Here is a 16,063-nt window from a genome sequence, read left to right on the forward strand (position 1 = left end):
AATTTTAAAACTCAACTCTTCTGTGATATCCTCAGTGGTTTTCAGTTGGATTCATGGTCTTTCTTAGAGCCTCCTATTAAGAAAAATCACGTATTTTGCTTAAGTAGCAAAACCTATGTATGTGCAATCTGCTTCAAAAATTCACAGATCCACCCACTGTCCAAAATTCTGACTACAGAATTTAGTTTTTAAGTATAAAAAAAGACATTCATTTCTAGTATTTCAAAAGCACAAATCCTTCCTAACTGCACAAATTAAAAAGTACACTCTTAAGAGGTAAGGAGATAATTACTTATACCGTTAACAACCTAGAACACTAAGAAAAGCACATGCTATCATGGACCTTTACTGGTTCGTTTCTGCTTTTCATTTAACTTTCAAACTCTTCTCATATACTACAACAGCAGCCTCTTCAAGAGCCTTTCCACCTCCAGTGTTCAGCAATTCTGAATCAGTGGATTCTAACAATATCTTAAAAAGATATTCATAAGCAAAGAACAAATAGCTTTTCTACTTACATGAAGGCTTTTTTTGAAACCTGGATCAATATATACCCAAAAAAATCCACTTTGGATACTAAATTTGAGTAATCTTCTAAACCTGTTCAATGTAGATGATATATACTGAAACAAGACCCTCTAGAGCAAGGATAGGCAGTGAGTTTCTTGTGAACTGAGTCATTTCTACAACAGCAGTTCCGGCCAAATGCAGGCACTGTCTCTTTCTTTATTTTTAAACTTTATTTATTTATTCTGAGAGATAGCGGGGTAGGTAGGGGCAAAAAGAGAATCCCAGACAGGCTTCACGCTGTGAGCACAGAGCCTGATGTGGAGCTCAAATTCCCCAAAAGCAAAATCATGACCTAAGCCGAGTTCAAGAGTCTGACGCTTAACCGACTGAGCCACCCAGGCACCCCTCTCTTTGATTGTTTTTGTCCATCTTTCTCATTTTCTTCACACCTGTTTACTTTCCTTAGCTTCTGTAAAGACATATGGGCTTTATGCTTTTCTAAACTCAGTAACTTATTTTTGACCATCCATCTTTTCAATTAATTCTGTCTTGCATGGGGCGCCTGGGTGGCGCAGTCGGTTAAGCGTCCGACTTCAGCCAGGTCACGATCTCGCGGGGTCCGTGAGTTCGAGCCCCGCGTCGGGCTCTGGGCTGATGGCTCAGAGCCCGGAGCCTGTTTCCGATTCTGTGTCTCCCTCTCTCTCTGCCCCTCCCCCGTTCATGCTCTGTCTCTCTCTGTCCCAAAAATAAGTAAACGTTGAAAAAAAAAAAAAAAATAATTCTGTCTTGCAATCCAAGCATGGTAGCTGGCAAGGCAGCAGGCTAGGGCTACTGGGCTATATGAGGCCAAAGGATATGGCACAGCCACACTAAATCACTCCCAGAGGTATGGACCTATAGGAATCAAACCCTTGATTTAATCTCACTGGCATGAGGTCTTAATCAGCTGGCTAAAAAGCCTACCTGCTGGTCACTCATCACTTCTAGAGAATCAAGGAACAGTATGCTATCACATCCTCAGGAGGCAATCAGAAGTATATAAGCTCTGACAGGTATACAATCACCCAAGAGAAAAGACCAAAAGCAGCATGATATCAGAGGCTGTGGCTCCTAGAAATTACTGTGGGAGTATCTAAAATTCTCATTAAAAATTTCAAGAAGTTTCATATAGTTTCTGGGGGAGGGAAAGATGAAGGGATAAAGCTATATGAAGAGAAGTGTCAGTAGTAGGAAAATTCCAAGGGTAACCAGAATTAACACATCTTAAGAAGGCCTCCATGAAGTATGACCAAGCAGCATAGCACTGTGAGAACCAAGTCTTTCTGCTTCCTTTCACTATACTCCTTTCCCAGTGTTTGGACTCCTTGAGCAACAAAGGAATGCCTTTTGTTCTACAAGCTCATGTGCAGAGAGTCTACTTCTATCTGCCCTTTCTGTCCTCAGTGATTCCTACAATCCACATACTTCTCTACCCAACCCATACGTAAGAAGGTTAGACAAAGATTATGATCTGTGCTTTTGCTTTTACAGTAAAATCAGGCTGCTGGTATTCCAAGCCCTGATAAGCTTATCTTGAATAACTTAAGCTCCTATTACCTTTCATTGGTAAATTTTTTATGAAGGCTTTTTGCCCTTAAAGTTCTCAGTTGTTTAAAACAAACAGAAAGAGGAGGACGGGTGGGGGAGGAACAGAAGTTCTAAAGACCTAACTAGTCTTTCTGAGGTAGAATATAGCATATACATTAACTGACCCAAGCTCATCTAGCAACACACACTGAAAGATGGCTTTTAGGTCACTAGCGATACTATCTTCTAACTGGGACGTCTGTGAGTTATAGAGAAATGTGGCCCAGAATCTTTATGTGGCCAATACCAGATCTCATCTCCTACCCATCGCAACAACAAACATACTCATATACAGGATTCACCAAGTATTTCTAAGCCAAACACTTCTTTGACATACACTAAAACAACACTGCCTTCATAATCTATAAAGTACCCCTAAATTAAAGACTCCAGCCGTTTGGGCTTCTAAACTAAGAAATGAAAGCCTACTTGAGCTCTACCACATTAACTTCTCTGTGTAGCACATTACTTCAGCAAAGCCTGCAAAAAACACAGACCTGTTAGTTCAGTTCCAGCCACAGAGAATAGTGACTGAAAGCAGGGGCTTTGGATACAGTCAAACATGAGTTCTAGTCCCAAATGGCAATGTTAGCTCCATAGCCTTCAACAACTAATAACCTCCCCACAACCCAATTTCCTCATCTGTAAAGTGCAGATCCACATGCCAACTATTTCACAGCCCTCTTATGAGGATTAAAGCTTGAATAAAATAATACACAGTAAGACATCAGTATAATGCAAGAAATACAGTGTTCAACTTTTACTGTAGATTCTATTATATGGGTCAGTTCTCTCTCTGTTACGAGATAGAGGTCTTTGGTTCTGTTACCCTATGATCTCATTTGCCATATCCCCAGCTTCAAGAAAGTCTTAGCCTGGACTAATGAACACAGCATTCCCAATCCCATCTAGTCTATATAATCAAATATCTCAACTACCCAGAGAAAAGTGCCAAATGAAGCATCATTTGTTCTGTTCTCCTTCCACAACTTTATTAAGTGGCTCTGTCACAAATATGTAACTAGTTTTTACAGAGAATCACATGACAATGTCTGTACATATCAGAACCAGAAAAATAAATCAAGGGCAGGTCTTACAATGAATAGGTCAATGGCATCCTCTGAATATATATATATATATATATATATATATATATATATATATATATGATAAACACCAACTTTACAATTTTCTATCCAATACAAAAATGTACTGAGATTGGAACAATGTCCTCATGCTAACACTGTTACAAAAACACACCTGTACACTATTTCTAATTTTCATAAACAGCTGGCAAATATCTATAATTCTTTACTTTTTATTTCTATTTTATAATTTTATTGTAATATATCTTTTCCTTAAACCTCCTAAAAATTCCTTGGGGAAAAATAATTCAAAAAATAAGCAAAAAAATACCTAAAAATCAAAATAGGTATTGGGTGCTCACTCCTCTGAAACATATACAGTCTTCTTTAACTTACAATCATATTTCATGAGCATAGCATATTTCATGAGAGTTCTCCCATGCTGAGTTCTTCAGTTCAGGGGTTGTTTGTTGCCAATTATAACTACCACAAGGTATTTCCCCTTCAACAGAGGAAATAGAAGTCTACTATTATTAATTCAGTCTGAGTTACAAGAACACCCAACAAGCAGCAGTTAAAATCCTGTATCCTCAGTTTTTAAAAGCATAAGTAACTCTATAAAAGAAAAAAAGGTTTCACCACTCTCCCTATCTGACCTCTCTGCTGAATAGCTCAAACATACATGCAAAACAAGCCTTGATTCGTCACACTCCAAAACCCCTCCAGTAGAGAGGCACCACCCAGATGTTCAAAGCAGAAAATAAACCCTGTTGATTTGTCCCCTTCTATGTCCACCACCCCACAACAGCAAGAGCTAATATTGCCTGAACTAATGCAACCACCTTCTCTACGGGATACCCTGCTTCCACTCTTGCGTTCACCAACCTATTCTCCACGGAGCAGCCGGTGGAGGGGGGCGGGTTGGGGGCCTTGCCATTACACTCAGAATAAAAGCTACTTACTTACCATGCCTCAAAAATGCCTTACAGGATCTTGCCCTGCCCATTTCTCCTACCCTATCTGGGGTCACTCTCCCTTCATCGTCTACTTCACCATCCAACACTAGTTCCTTTCAGTTCCTTTCAGTTCCTTTGCCACATCAGGTCCTTCTTCCCTCAGGAACTTCTTCCCACATACTTTATTAATAATCTCTACTTTCCATTAGACTGCAAGATCCATCAGGCAAGGAAGCGTTTTTATTCAGTAGTATGTACCCAATACCTGACATAAAGTTTGGCACATAGCAGCTATTCAAAAAGTTTCTGAGAAAAGAATGAATGAATGAGAAGAGAAAATAAATTTTAATGACAGATACCTTCAACAACAAAATGAAAAGCAATATATGAAACCAGCCTCAATGAGAATAAATTAAAAATAAACCATTTTTTAAAAATGTTTATTTAGTTTTGAGAGAGAGGAGACAGAGACAGTGCGTGAGCAGAGGAAGGGCAGAGACAGACTCCGAAGCAGGGCTCAAACTCACCAACTGTGAGATCATGACCTGAGCTGAAGTCGGACACTCAACCAACGGAGCCACTCAGACACCCCCAAAATAAACCATTTTTAAATTTAATATTCAAAATGGACACTCCTAAAAGATTCTTGAGCAATGCTCTGAGGAACCAAAACAAAGACTAACAGAAGTTTTGAAAATTAAGTACAACATGCTTCTATTCTGGTTTTGACAAATCTGTTGTCACTACTGAACTTGCTCTTAATTCCATGTCAGTAAAAACCAAGAAGTAGCTCATAAAAGGAATATGCAAATAGTTAAAACACTAACCAGAACGAAGACACAAATGTGCTGCCAGCTGCTTCAAATACCAAAAACAATAAATGCCTTCATATCACTATTTCGTGATATGCAAGAGAAGGAGAGGGGAAGATTCTAAATTCAAGTCTTGAAATATACTGAAACCACAGCACTATGCCTGAGCCATCAGTCTTCAAAGGATCAGAGCAAAGATGCTGCCTTTCCTCACACCCCATTCCAAATAAACAAGATGCCAGATCTGAAGTATGATAGTTGCAACTCTGACCTATCCAACAGCTCTTTCCCTACGAGAAAAGTAGCTCCACTTTCTCTCCTGAGGTTTTTCTCTTTTAATCATGAAGTCTCAGTATTGGGGTCCCAGTCTCAATCTGCTGTGATTCACTGGAAAAGTATCTACATGCTTTACTCAAAGTATCAAGCCATCCAATGGAAATTAAAGATTTACTAGGGGTGAGCTACAAGGCTAACAACGGTTGTTTCTTTTTCCTTGTGGGCTGGAATTAAATCAACTCAGTGTGGTTATATTGGTTATAGGAGGCTGTTGGGTATTGCCTGCTATAATGTCTTCCGTGGTTTTTTTTGGTGTTGTTTTTTTTTTTTTTTCATTGAACACATAGTAATTACAAACGCAATGTATTTGTAGATAGTATCTTTTAAAACATGGGTTAACTACACAAGAAGTAATTTTAAAGCGTTCTTATTAAAGACAAGGCTGAAAATCCCTAAAACACATCATAGTATTTGGACAGTAAAACATACTGCGGTTTGGGGCAAAAACTTCCAACACAGACTGCTGCATGGCAATCTTTGCCATGTTCCCATCCTTTAGAAGCTAAAATGTGCTCACCTCACTTGGTATTAAGTAGAGCTTAAAAAGCGGTCCATTAATTAAGTCATACTTATCTTCTACAAACTCCAAATAGACTCATTCAAGAAGACAATAAGCATTCAGTCATTATTTTGAAGGTGTTTTTAGAAAAAGTAGTAACTATTTTTGCAAAAGCAAAGAAGAAAAGCTTTAATTCTAAACCCGTCCACACTCAAAGCACTCAGGGCTCCTCTCCCAGAACACAGGGCAGCCCAGTGAGGTCCTCACAACAGTGCTGGGATGCTTCAGACTGACACCTTACTGGGGTGTCAGTAAGGACTCACACTAACTCATTTCTTCTGCTGCCTGGGGAGCCCAACCAGATTGTATCATTGCTCAGAATTTTTATGTTAATAACCTTTTTTGCCTTGAGTCCTATTATGCGGAAACTAATTAAAAGCACTTCCCTCCAGTGAAATGAAGACACAGTGCAATCAAAAGTGAGTGGAGAATGCCATGTACTTGGTGACTAAGCAAGAATTCATAACCTCTTTCTGAATTCAGTGTTGAATATACCAAATACTCCTGTGGATATTCCACGTATTAAATGAAGTAACTTTAATATTTGGATCTAATATAACAGAATAGGGGTGCCTGGGTGGCTCAATCGGTTAAGTGTCCAACTCTTGATTTTGGCTCACGTCATGATTTCACAGTTGTGGGATCAAGCCTTGTGTCAGGCTCTACACTTGGCATGGAGCCTGCTTAAGATTCTCTCCTTCTCGGGGCGCCTGGATGGCTCAGTCAGTTGGGCGTCCGACTTCTGCTCAGGTCACGATCTCGCGGTCCATGAGTTTGAGCCCTGCGTCGGGCTCTGTGCTGACTGCTCAGAGCCTGGAGCCTGTTTCCGATTCTGTGTCTCCCTCTCTCTCTGACCCTCCCCCGTTCATGCTCTGTCTTTCTATGTCTCAAAAATAAATAAACGTTAAAAAAAAATTTTTTTTTTAAAAGATTCTCTCCTTCTCCCTCTGCCCCTTCCCTAATCACACACGTGTAAGCATGCACTCTCTCTCAAAAAACAAACAAAATAATAACAATAAATAACAGAATAGTTTATAGTTTTTTATACTTCTGGTATTAATCTGCATAAAATGTATTATTATTACCAAAGACACCTAAGTGAAAAACACAAGTCTTTAACATGTAGCCTGATGCTTTAAAAAGAAAACAAATAAATAATTATGACACTAGGCACAAACTCTGAAAACTCTAAAATTCTGTTGAATCGCCAATTTAGGGCTGACCACTTGAGCCTCTCTAAATAATTTAAGGCTAAGCATGTTGTCAACCATGTCGTGTTTCGCCGAACAACGTCCTGGTTTTTTGCTCTTTGTTTACTCCTAGTGTACATGATGGCTTCACCTTAGCTGAGGCTGCTACACACAAGTGAAATCATAGTGACGGACTCCAGAAGGTGAATGCCATCAATGCCTAAAACAAGTGCAGAAGCAGCTTCTTAGCAAGAAGGATAAATATGCATAAGGCTTCCTTTCCTGAAAAACTAAAACCTCCTGGGGTTTCCCGGCTACCTTAGCTCAGATGGTAGAGTGCACTACTCTTGATATTGGGGTTGTGCTGGGTGTAGAGTGTACTTAAAAAAATAAAATAAAATAAAAATAAAAAAGCTAAAACCTTCTGTATTGAAGGAAAGTCATAATAAAAAAACTTATAAATTGGGGGTTCTTGTAACAGTTACTCTAAGCCACTCACTTAAATTAGCTATACTAGATAATTCCAGTAGCCACTCAAAGAAGGCTTTCCTATTGGCCTGATCAAGTAACAAAGCTTTCCATCAAGTTTAACGGCTCCAAGGAGCTAAAGATCCTTGTTTATAAACTTGTACTGCACTCCACGCTGACCACCCATACCTCTCATCACCCCACACAAAAACTTAATGAACTTGCATTCCTGACTGACTCACATCAAACTAAGAACCAGAAGATTAACAAAACTCTTGACTATAGCTAAGCAAAATGATCTACTTAATAAATAGTTCAGAAACATAAATGTTTTTCAAAGTAAAATTAACCACATGAGAACAGGATGTAAGGGGAGAAAATGTAGCAACAAACCTGATCTTTGAAGATGTCACCAGGGAAAAGTCCCCATTTTTAAGAGCTGAAGAATCAGCAACAATAACCCATACCTGTCATGCCCAAAGGTGTTTTTAATAGAACTGTATTCAACTTTGGCAGTTTTCCACATAGTATTTCTTCTTTTTGGTGTTCTGTTTTACAGAACTGCATCTGAGAGCCTTTACAATTTCTTTCTGGTACAATTCTGAAATAAAATGGACTTAAGATTAAAAAAAAAATCAACAACCTCATTATCCAGCAAAAGTCATCACCCCAACCCCTCCACCATCAAAGATCGCCATAGTTTTTACTGTTTCCCTGTCAGAAGCAAAAGCAAACACAACGGCCCATGAAATCTGACAATTTGATGCTACAAATACTTAGTTTTATGCCATTTAAATTGAAGCAATACGAGCCCTGGCTTTCGAAAACGAGGGGGAAAAAAAAGTCTTTCACCTTACCACACAGAAAATAATCAGAATTTAGCATTCATTATGAAACCGCAAACCCGCGCGTAACCCTGCCTCGGCTGTCAGTCACACACACACACCGCCCCGCCCCACACTGTCAGTCACATGCAGGCCCCGCCCCTCCCCGCCCCCTACGCTGTCAGTCCCGGGCTCTGGCCCGCGGCTGAACCGGCGGCGCTGACGTCAGCTGGCGACCGCGGCCGCATTCCTAAACAGTTCAGACAAACCCACTGGTGGGAAGCTTCGAAAGCCCTCAGCTGTAGTGAAGAAAGCAAAGGCTTGGCTGGCAGCCAGACCCCTGAGCTCAGCATTTTGTAATGCACTTCCTTTTTACTTAACAGCTTGCATAATGTCCTTAACCCTTCCTTTACCTGCATCACACCTTTAACCCCTTCTTTTCTGGAACTTCAAAGCAAACTTCCGAACTCGGTCTCCTACAGGGTTGTAATATATTCTGCAACAAATTACAACTGGCCGATTTTTAATATTGCTGAGGAGGCAATTTAATTAAACACACATGCTCCCACTACAAGGCCCACATTTTTACCCCTTAAAAATGTTACTTTTCAAGCAAAGAAATTAAGTTTATTAAAACAATATAATGTTCAGTTTTTTCAATACCCTTCCTTAATTTATCTTAGCACTTATTTTTTCAAGAGAGTATACCTTCAAATGGTCCAAACACAAAAATAACAGTATACAGTGACAAAAATCTCCCTCCAACCCTGTACCCCAGGGTAACCGGTTCTCACTCCATGAAAACCAATGTGATTTATTTCCCTTGTAATAACCCAGGAGTACTTTAGTATATATTCTATTTTCTCCCTTTTTTACATAATAGTAAACACCACACATGCTTTCTCTCCTTGGCTCCCTTCTTTTCTAGAGCTGCATGGAATCCCACAACTGACTTAGTGATCCCCCATACACGAGTACGTAGGTAATTTCCAATTTTTTACTATTTCAAATAAGGATGCAGTCAAACTCTTATATGATGATATCTCTAGAATAAATTCCTAGATGGAGAATTGCTGGGTCAAAGCAAACATACATTTGTAATTTTGAAAGATGCCTGCAAACTGCCCTGCATTGAGGCGTACCTCTTCCACTCCTACCAGAATGGCAGAAGGATGCTATTTCAACCTCACTCAGCTCAGACTATGTTCCTGCATTAAGAGGCTCTCCTTTATTTCACAGTGGTCCCAGATCCCCCATTCGTTGTCAGGTCATTGTTACGAAGCTTTTTTATTTTTGGAAAACAGATCTCTTAAAAAAAAAAAAAAAGGTATCTCAAAGTAGTTTTATTTTACATTTCTCATATGAATGAAGTTGAGCATCTTTTTATACATTTAAGAGCCATTTGTATTTCCTTGTGAACTGTAAAATTAAAACTTTGTCCATTTTTCTATTGGGTTGGTTGTGATTTTCTTACTGCTTTGTAGAAGCATTTTTAGCTAAGTATCTTTTGTCCATAAGGAACTTGAAGGAGCTTTTTATATATTAAGGAAATTAGCCCTTTGTAATATGAGTTGCAAACAACTTTTTTCTTCTGGTAGATTATTTTGGTGGTTTGTGGAACACAGAAATTTAGGAATTTCATGTAGGTGGATTGTTATCAATCAATTATTTTATGGCTTTTGTTTATCAGACAGACTGTAATTCCTAATGCAATTTATAAAAGAACTCTCCTGTGGTTTCTTATAATACCTATTATGTTTTCAGTTTTACATTTCAGTATTTGTGAAGTTTTTCCTTTGTTTTTTTTCTAGATGAATACCCAGCAGTTCCAACATTATTTACTGAATAATCTTTTGTGTATGCATGGGGTTCATAGGATTTTCATGATGTATTATATTTCACACTGCATATAAGTTACTGATTATTTTAAAATCTAGTAGAAAGTAAGATATGTGGTTCCACAGACAACTAGATCTGGTTTTCATAAATACATTTTAGATTTGGGGAGTTTTGTCCATTTTTAAACCAAACTAAATCCTTTTCAGGATTTCTGGGATAAATTATAGCAAAGTATCATACTGAAATAGTATCTACTGTGATTTCAAAGTAGCTTTTTGACAATATCCATTCAGAAACATGACTCCCGACCAATTATGGCAAGCACTTTTGGTCTTCTTAAAGCCTCAGACCATTACTAGAAAGATTGAAAACGTTGAAAACACAGTTAAAGCAAAATTTTGATACTCATTGTAGACAAACGTGTCTTTTATATATCCTTTAAAAAATATTCTATTTTTTTACAAATGAGGATAAATTGGGGCACCTGGGTGGCTCAGTTGGTTTAAGCATCCAACTTTGGCTCAGGTCATGATCTCACGGTTTGTGAGTTAGAGCCCCGCATCAGGCTCTGTGCTGACAGCTTGGAGCCTGGAATCTGTTTCAGATTCAGTGTCTCCTGCTCACGCTCTGTCTCTCTGTCTAAAAACAAATAAACATCAAAAAAAAATTTTTTTTTAGATGAGGAAAAACTAGTCCTTTCAACTAGTCTTTGACCTTCTTTCCAGATCTGTTAGAGATTATTACACCCGGGCTCTGTGAAATTCCCAGGTTTTATATTTATGTAAACCATCATATTAATAAATAATTACTTATTCTATTAATTATACAAATTATTAAGCATACCAATGGTTTCAACTTTAAGAATATATGAAAAGACAGTAATAGGCAACTTTCATTAGCTGCTAAAAACACACCAGAAACACGGTTTTGAACAGGATCTCGTAAGGGTAACCAAGTAGTTCCCAAAAGGTGTAGCAAGATGACACAAACTTTCAAGCACAAGGTTCAAAACCCCTGTATGTTAGTAAGAGAGGGGAAAGCTGGAGACAGGGCAGGGAGCAGGAGGACAAAACAGAATGACTGAAGCAGGAAGAAGGCCCAAACCCTGAGAGGCAGAAGATCCAAATGCGGCTAAGGCTGTTCTCCACATGATGAGGTTCTCATTTATTTCAGTACTCCCAAGCCCCAGTTTTCCTAGGGCAGGCATGACCCAGAGTCACCGGACTGCAAAGTACGTGTCAGGAAAAAGCAGTTAAAGATGTTTGCTTTGTGTGAAACAGACACCTGCACATATGCAGTTTTGAAAGATCTGAAATAGAATTCATATAAAAGATTTTATTCTCCTAAGATATAGTGCTACAATTATAGTTATGAAGTTACTATTTTAAACTCTGAGTCCATTTCCCTATAAAAACTATGACACACAGCATAAAGTCCAAACAAATTCTTTAAAGCTCCTGACACTCTGCCCCTAGTCTAGCATTCTATGCTTTTCTTTCAAGGAGCCTACATTTTGGCCCCATGGGAGGAGGGCCTGCTGTTTCTCAAACATGCCTGTTAACTTTGCTCACATTTTCCTGTATCTGGAATATCCTCCCAACAAGAGAGAATACCAATCTCTAAACTCACATCTTCTCCCACATTTTAGAGACTTGGCTCAAATGCTGCCTCCTCCATAATTTCCTCCCTCTCTGAGGAGTCAGCCCCTCATAAACTTCATCAGCCTCCCCAACGATGATGAAAACTGCAAAAGACAAATGTCATCAAAATACATGTTTATATTTCTCAAATTAATGTGAAGATAAAAGAAGAAACTAAGAGAAGACCACACTCCACTAATAGAAAAAGACGGATGATTATGAAGAAAAACAATGTAGATCCTATTTATAAAAAATCTACTTAGGTAACCCATTTATGTAAAGAAAGTATACATTTTTTAATTGGTCTCATCTTTTTTTAGGGGAATGGGATCAGCTTACCCATCACATCTTCAAATGGAGCTTTCCATCAACTTACAAATATAAAAGAGGACAAAGCTAATATATTTGAATATGGCACTAAAAACACAACATCCACCAACCAGATGACTAGAGAGAAGTACAAATGCTCTTTCATTCCTTGAAGCCCTCTTAGTTCATGAACCCCTGGTACCTGTGGCTTTATCTGTCGAGTAGTTACTCCCACTGGACCTATGACTTACGACTCAGAACTTCCAAGGTCAGGATGAGTCAGTATCCAATAATTCTCAAATCTAACTGGGCATCAAAAGCACCTACCTGCATAATAAGTCAACAAATACAGAGATTTTCACAATTCAAGCCTCAGACTTCCTAAAGTATAAAAGCTGACAGTGGGGCCTGGGAAACTACTTGGTTAAAACAAAAACCAAAAAAACCCAAAAATACCTCCCTACATGACTCTCTGATTTGTAAACAAGTAGTTTGGAAAATAGTAGACTGGGCAGGGCCATGAAGGGAACAAGGGGACTAGAGGAAGTGGTGAGAATCCTTCTTCTCTTGAGTTCACCTTCTCTGCCTCATATCTCAGCCCCAAAAATGAAAAGGCAGTTACTAGGAGAAAAGTGACAAGAGTTACAGGAATAGCGACTGTTAAGGGTTTCCTCTTTAAAGCCCACCTGCCTTTGTCAACCTTAAGGTCTGCTGCCCACAACAAATTTGAGCCAAAGATAGCAGAACAGGGACAAGGGTTCTCCTTGTGGGGTGGTAGCCATGGCTTAAAGGCGCTGGCAACAATAATTCAGGAAGGTGCTGGAAGCCCTTTGAGGTTTTCCATCTGCCTCAACTTACGCCATTATTTGCTTAAAAATTTAGTCCTAGGGAACAAGAAGAAAATGTAATCATTTTAAGAATTCAACTGATAGGAAAGGGGAGGGAGGGGGTTTTACCCTATGGTATAAAAAGTAACTTTTCAAACCTCCTACGACGGCTCTTAAAGAGACTGTATGAGGGGGCCTAATTCATCTCTTAGCAAAGACTACAGCTAGTGCTCTCCAGGGGAAGAAATTAGAAAATACACTTCAGGGGCTGAATGATTTCCAAATGATTTAATTGCTTTCACTGTCAAAAATATTACTTAAATACCAGGAAGCTCATAAGATTGCAAGCTATGAACAGAGCATTAAAAACTGCTTCCTTTTGGGACAAAAATATATACTAGCCAAAAAAAAGTTTTCAACTCCCATGCAGAGTATGAGTATCCATTACTCTGTATGATTCCAGACTCGTGTTTGACATGCATAATTTCCCTTCTGATTTTATTCAAAACATTCTCTTTCCTTTTCCAAGCCTACTTCCTAAGCCTGGAGACAAAGTGTTCCTTTTCCCACCTCGTCCATGTGACGATGCACCCCTGCAACAACTAAAGGAGGTATAGGCCCCTAGCGGTCTTACTTGTTAGTCTGTGAAAATCCGAAGCTGCCAACTGCACACAGATTAGAATGGTTCTGTTGAGAACAGCTCCCTGCTCTGTATCAAGAGAAATGGGACTGACCACAAGTCACATGGTTTAGAAACTCCAGGCCTTTTTCCATTTTTTTTTATTTTTCCATTTTATTTTTATTTTTATGTTTTATTTTTCTAAACAATAACATAAATTCAACAGCCCCAAGAGTTCTGAACGCTATAAATTCTAAATTTTTTGGTAATATGAAAAGTGTCCCAGTGAATAATCACTCCATCTTTAGTTACTGCCTAAATTGAATGGGTTTTTTTAAGTAAATCCAGCCAATGGTTTCAAGATAGTCTTTGAGAACCAGAGTTACCTCAAGGACACCAAAGACTTGTGTCCTCAGTGGAGTCCAAAATCTTTGTTTCTTCTACGTCAGATGTGTAAACTTGGCAAATACCATCATTTGTAGACAACATATTATTCTTAGTGCAATGCACAATTACTCCCTTAATTTTATCACAAAATCACAGATACATGCATTTCCCCCATATTACCTAAGTGTACAACATAAAAGCAAGGATTTTGTTTTATTTGTTCATTTCTATATCCCTAGGCCCTATCACATAGTATATGTTCAAATCACTATTGGTTAATGAATGTTGCCCAGTTACAATATATACAGAAATGAAGTTAATTTCTTTCACTCATTTAGATATAAGACTCAACTGTATATATTGAAGTATAAATTATACATTATGCTCAACAATGCAAATTCAAAATCTGCCCATGGGGACAAAGTAACAGTTATTTTGAGAATAATAACTTTGAATTTCCTAAGTTGAGTGCAACTGGATACTTAACCTTTAAGGTGCAAAACCTTATGTATTTAATAAAATTGAATCTCATTAGAGTTCTAATTTCCACATGTACCCCTACAGCACTGTAATCTAGAAACCGTACAGCATCTTGTTCTCCACAGAAAGTTAGTCGTTAAAGACTCCTTCATTTGAAGAGCTTCTAGACACAGTATTTCCCATATTAATGGAAATTCTTCTATATACTCTTCCTGGAATCCATGCTGCAAAAGTCTGACTTACTTCAAGTAATTAAAGCCTTTATATAAGTTGGAAGCCAAATCTAAACAAGGCAAAATTCCAATGATAATGAGTGACTTAATGCAAAATTCTATTGTAGTTTTAAAAGTTCTCATTAATAATTAAGTACATCAAAATTCCAAGCATTTATAGGTCCATGTTCAAAATCATTCTCACAGGTTACTCCTCCATTCCGAATGTTCTTCTACCTTTTACGGTACAATTCATCTTTTCTAATCCTTACAAATGAGGTCCTTTCATTCCACAGTATGTGTGCTCTATTACTGCTTAATACTTTACACTAAAGAGAACCTCAAACACAGAAATATCTAACTGCTACCATTACTTGGGATACACATGTTCCATAAAGGACATTGTAAGAGTGATAAAATAAGAGGAGATAGTTTCTTAAATTTTGCCCCCTCTTTACAAGACTTCTAGGGACAACTGAGTGGCTCAGTTGGTTAAGCGTCCAACTCTTGATTTTGTTTCAGGTCATGATCTCACGGTCATGAGATCAAGCCCGGTGTCAGGCTCCACATGATCATGGAGCCTGCTTGGGATTCAGGATTCCCATTCTCAATCTCTCTCTCTCTCTGCTCCTCCCCTGCTCGCGCTCATGTGCATTCACATGCACACTCATATGTTCTCTCCCTCTCAGTCTCTCTCTAAAGAAATAAACATAAAAAAAAAAAAAAAAAAAAAGACTCCTGGAATGTTTTTTTCCAATTTCTCCTTCTACCCCTGGAGGATAAATTTAAACTGTCTAAAGTTATAGTCTTTTGAAAAACTCTGTGGTATATATGTAGTAGTACCTCTGGAAAAAAGATCAGAAACCTTCTTAACATAGGACATTTCCTCCTTCTATTGGTCCACAAGCCAATTCAGTACTCAGTTCTGGGCATTCCAGAGGTCAGGAAGCCAGAGGAAGACTGAGAGCACCAAGAAAAACACAAGATGGGGACTAGTGGGCAATATTATTGGAGATCACATATGGAAAGGCTCACCTAAGTAGAACACAAGAACTGGCAAAAGAGCTGGCACCAGTAGTCCAAATGCACACGAAAATAGAAACTTACAAATACAGAATTTTCAAGACAGATGATAACTTACTGAGAAGCCTGTTTGAACTGAAGGCTTCAAAACAAGACAAATTACATCCAGCTATGATTAAAAACATATTGCTGGTAAGAGCCTGGAACCACTATGATGGTTCCCCACACGTTAAATGTAAAGAACAAAGAAAGATGCTGGCTCTCTGCCACAAGAGTCTCCACTTGGCTTTGCCTTGGTCAACATTTTCATCAACTACCTGGGATGGACTCAGGGGCAGTATCAGAGAGGAGAAATGAGGAG

The 16,063-nt window shown here is 38.6% G+C and overlaps 1 protein-coding gene across 2 annotated transcripts in view; it reads right to left on the reverse strand.

The window, feature by feature from the left end:
- Positions 1–16,063, reverse strand: part of ZSWIM6 (zinc finger SWIM-type containing 6) — a 199,427-nt gene that overhangs the window by 115,103 nt on the left and 68,261 nt on the right. Inside the window, exon 1 of one of the 2 annotated variants that reach the window (XM_086700218.1) lies at positions 8,010–8,471. The exons of the other annotated variant lie outside the window; for it this stretch is intronic. Coding sequence (XP_086556344.1) covers positions 8,010–8,190 — 181 coding nt within the window. The 5' untranslated portion in view covers positions 8,191–8,471. Of the gene's footprint in view, positions 1–8,009; positions 8,472–16,063 lie in introns of those variants that run through there. 2 annotated transcript variants of the gene reach the window in all.

This window comes from Puma concolor, chromosome A1 (genome assembly GCF_028749965.1).
Source record: "Puma concolor isolate L17-30 chromosome A1, mPumCon1.1.hap2, whole genome shotgun sequence".
NCBI classification, from domain to species: Eukaryota; Metazoa; Chordata; class Mammalia; order Carnivora; family Felidae; genus Puma; species Puma concolor.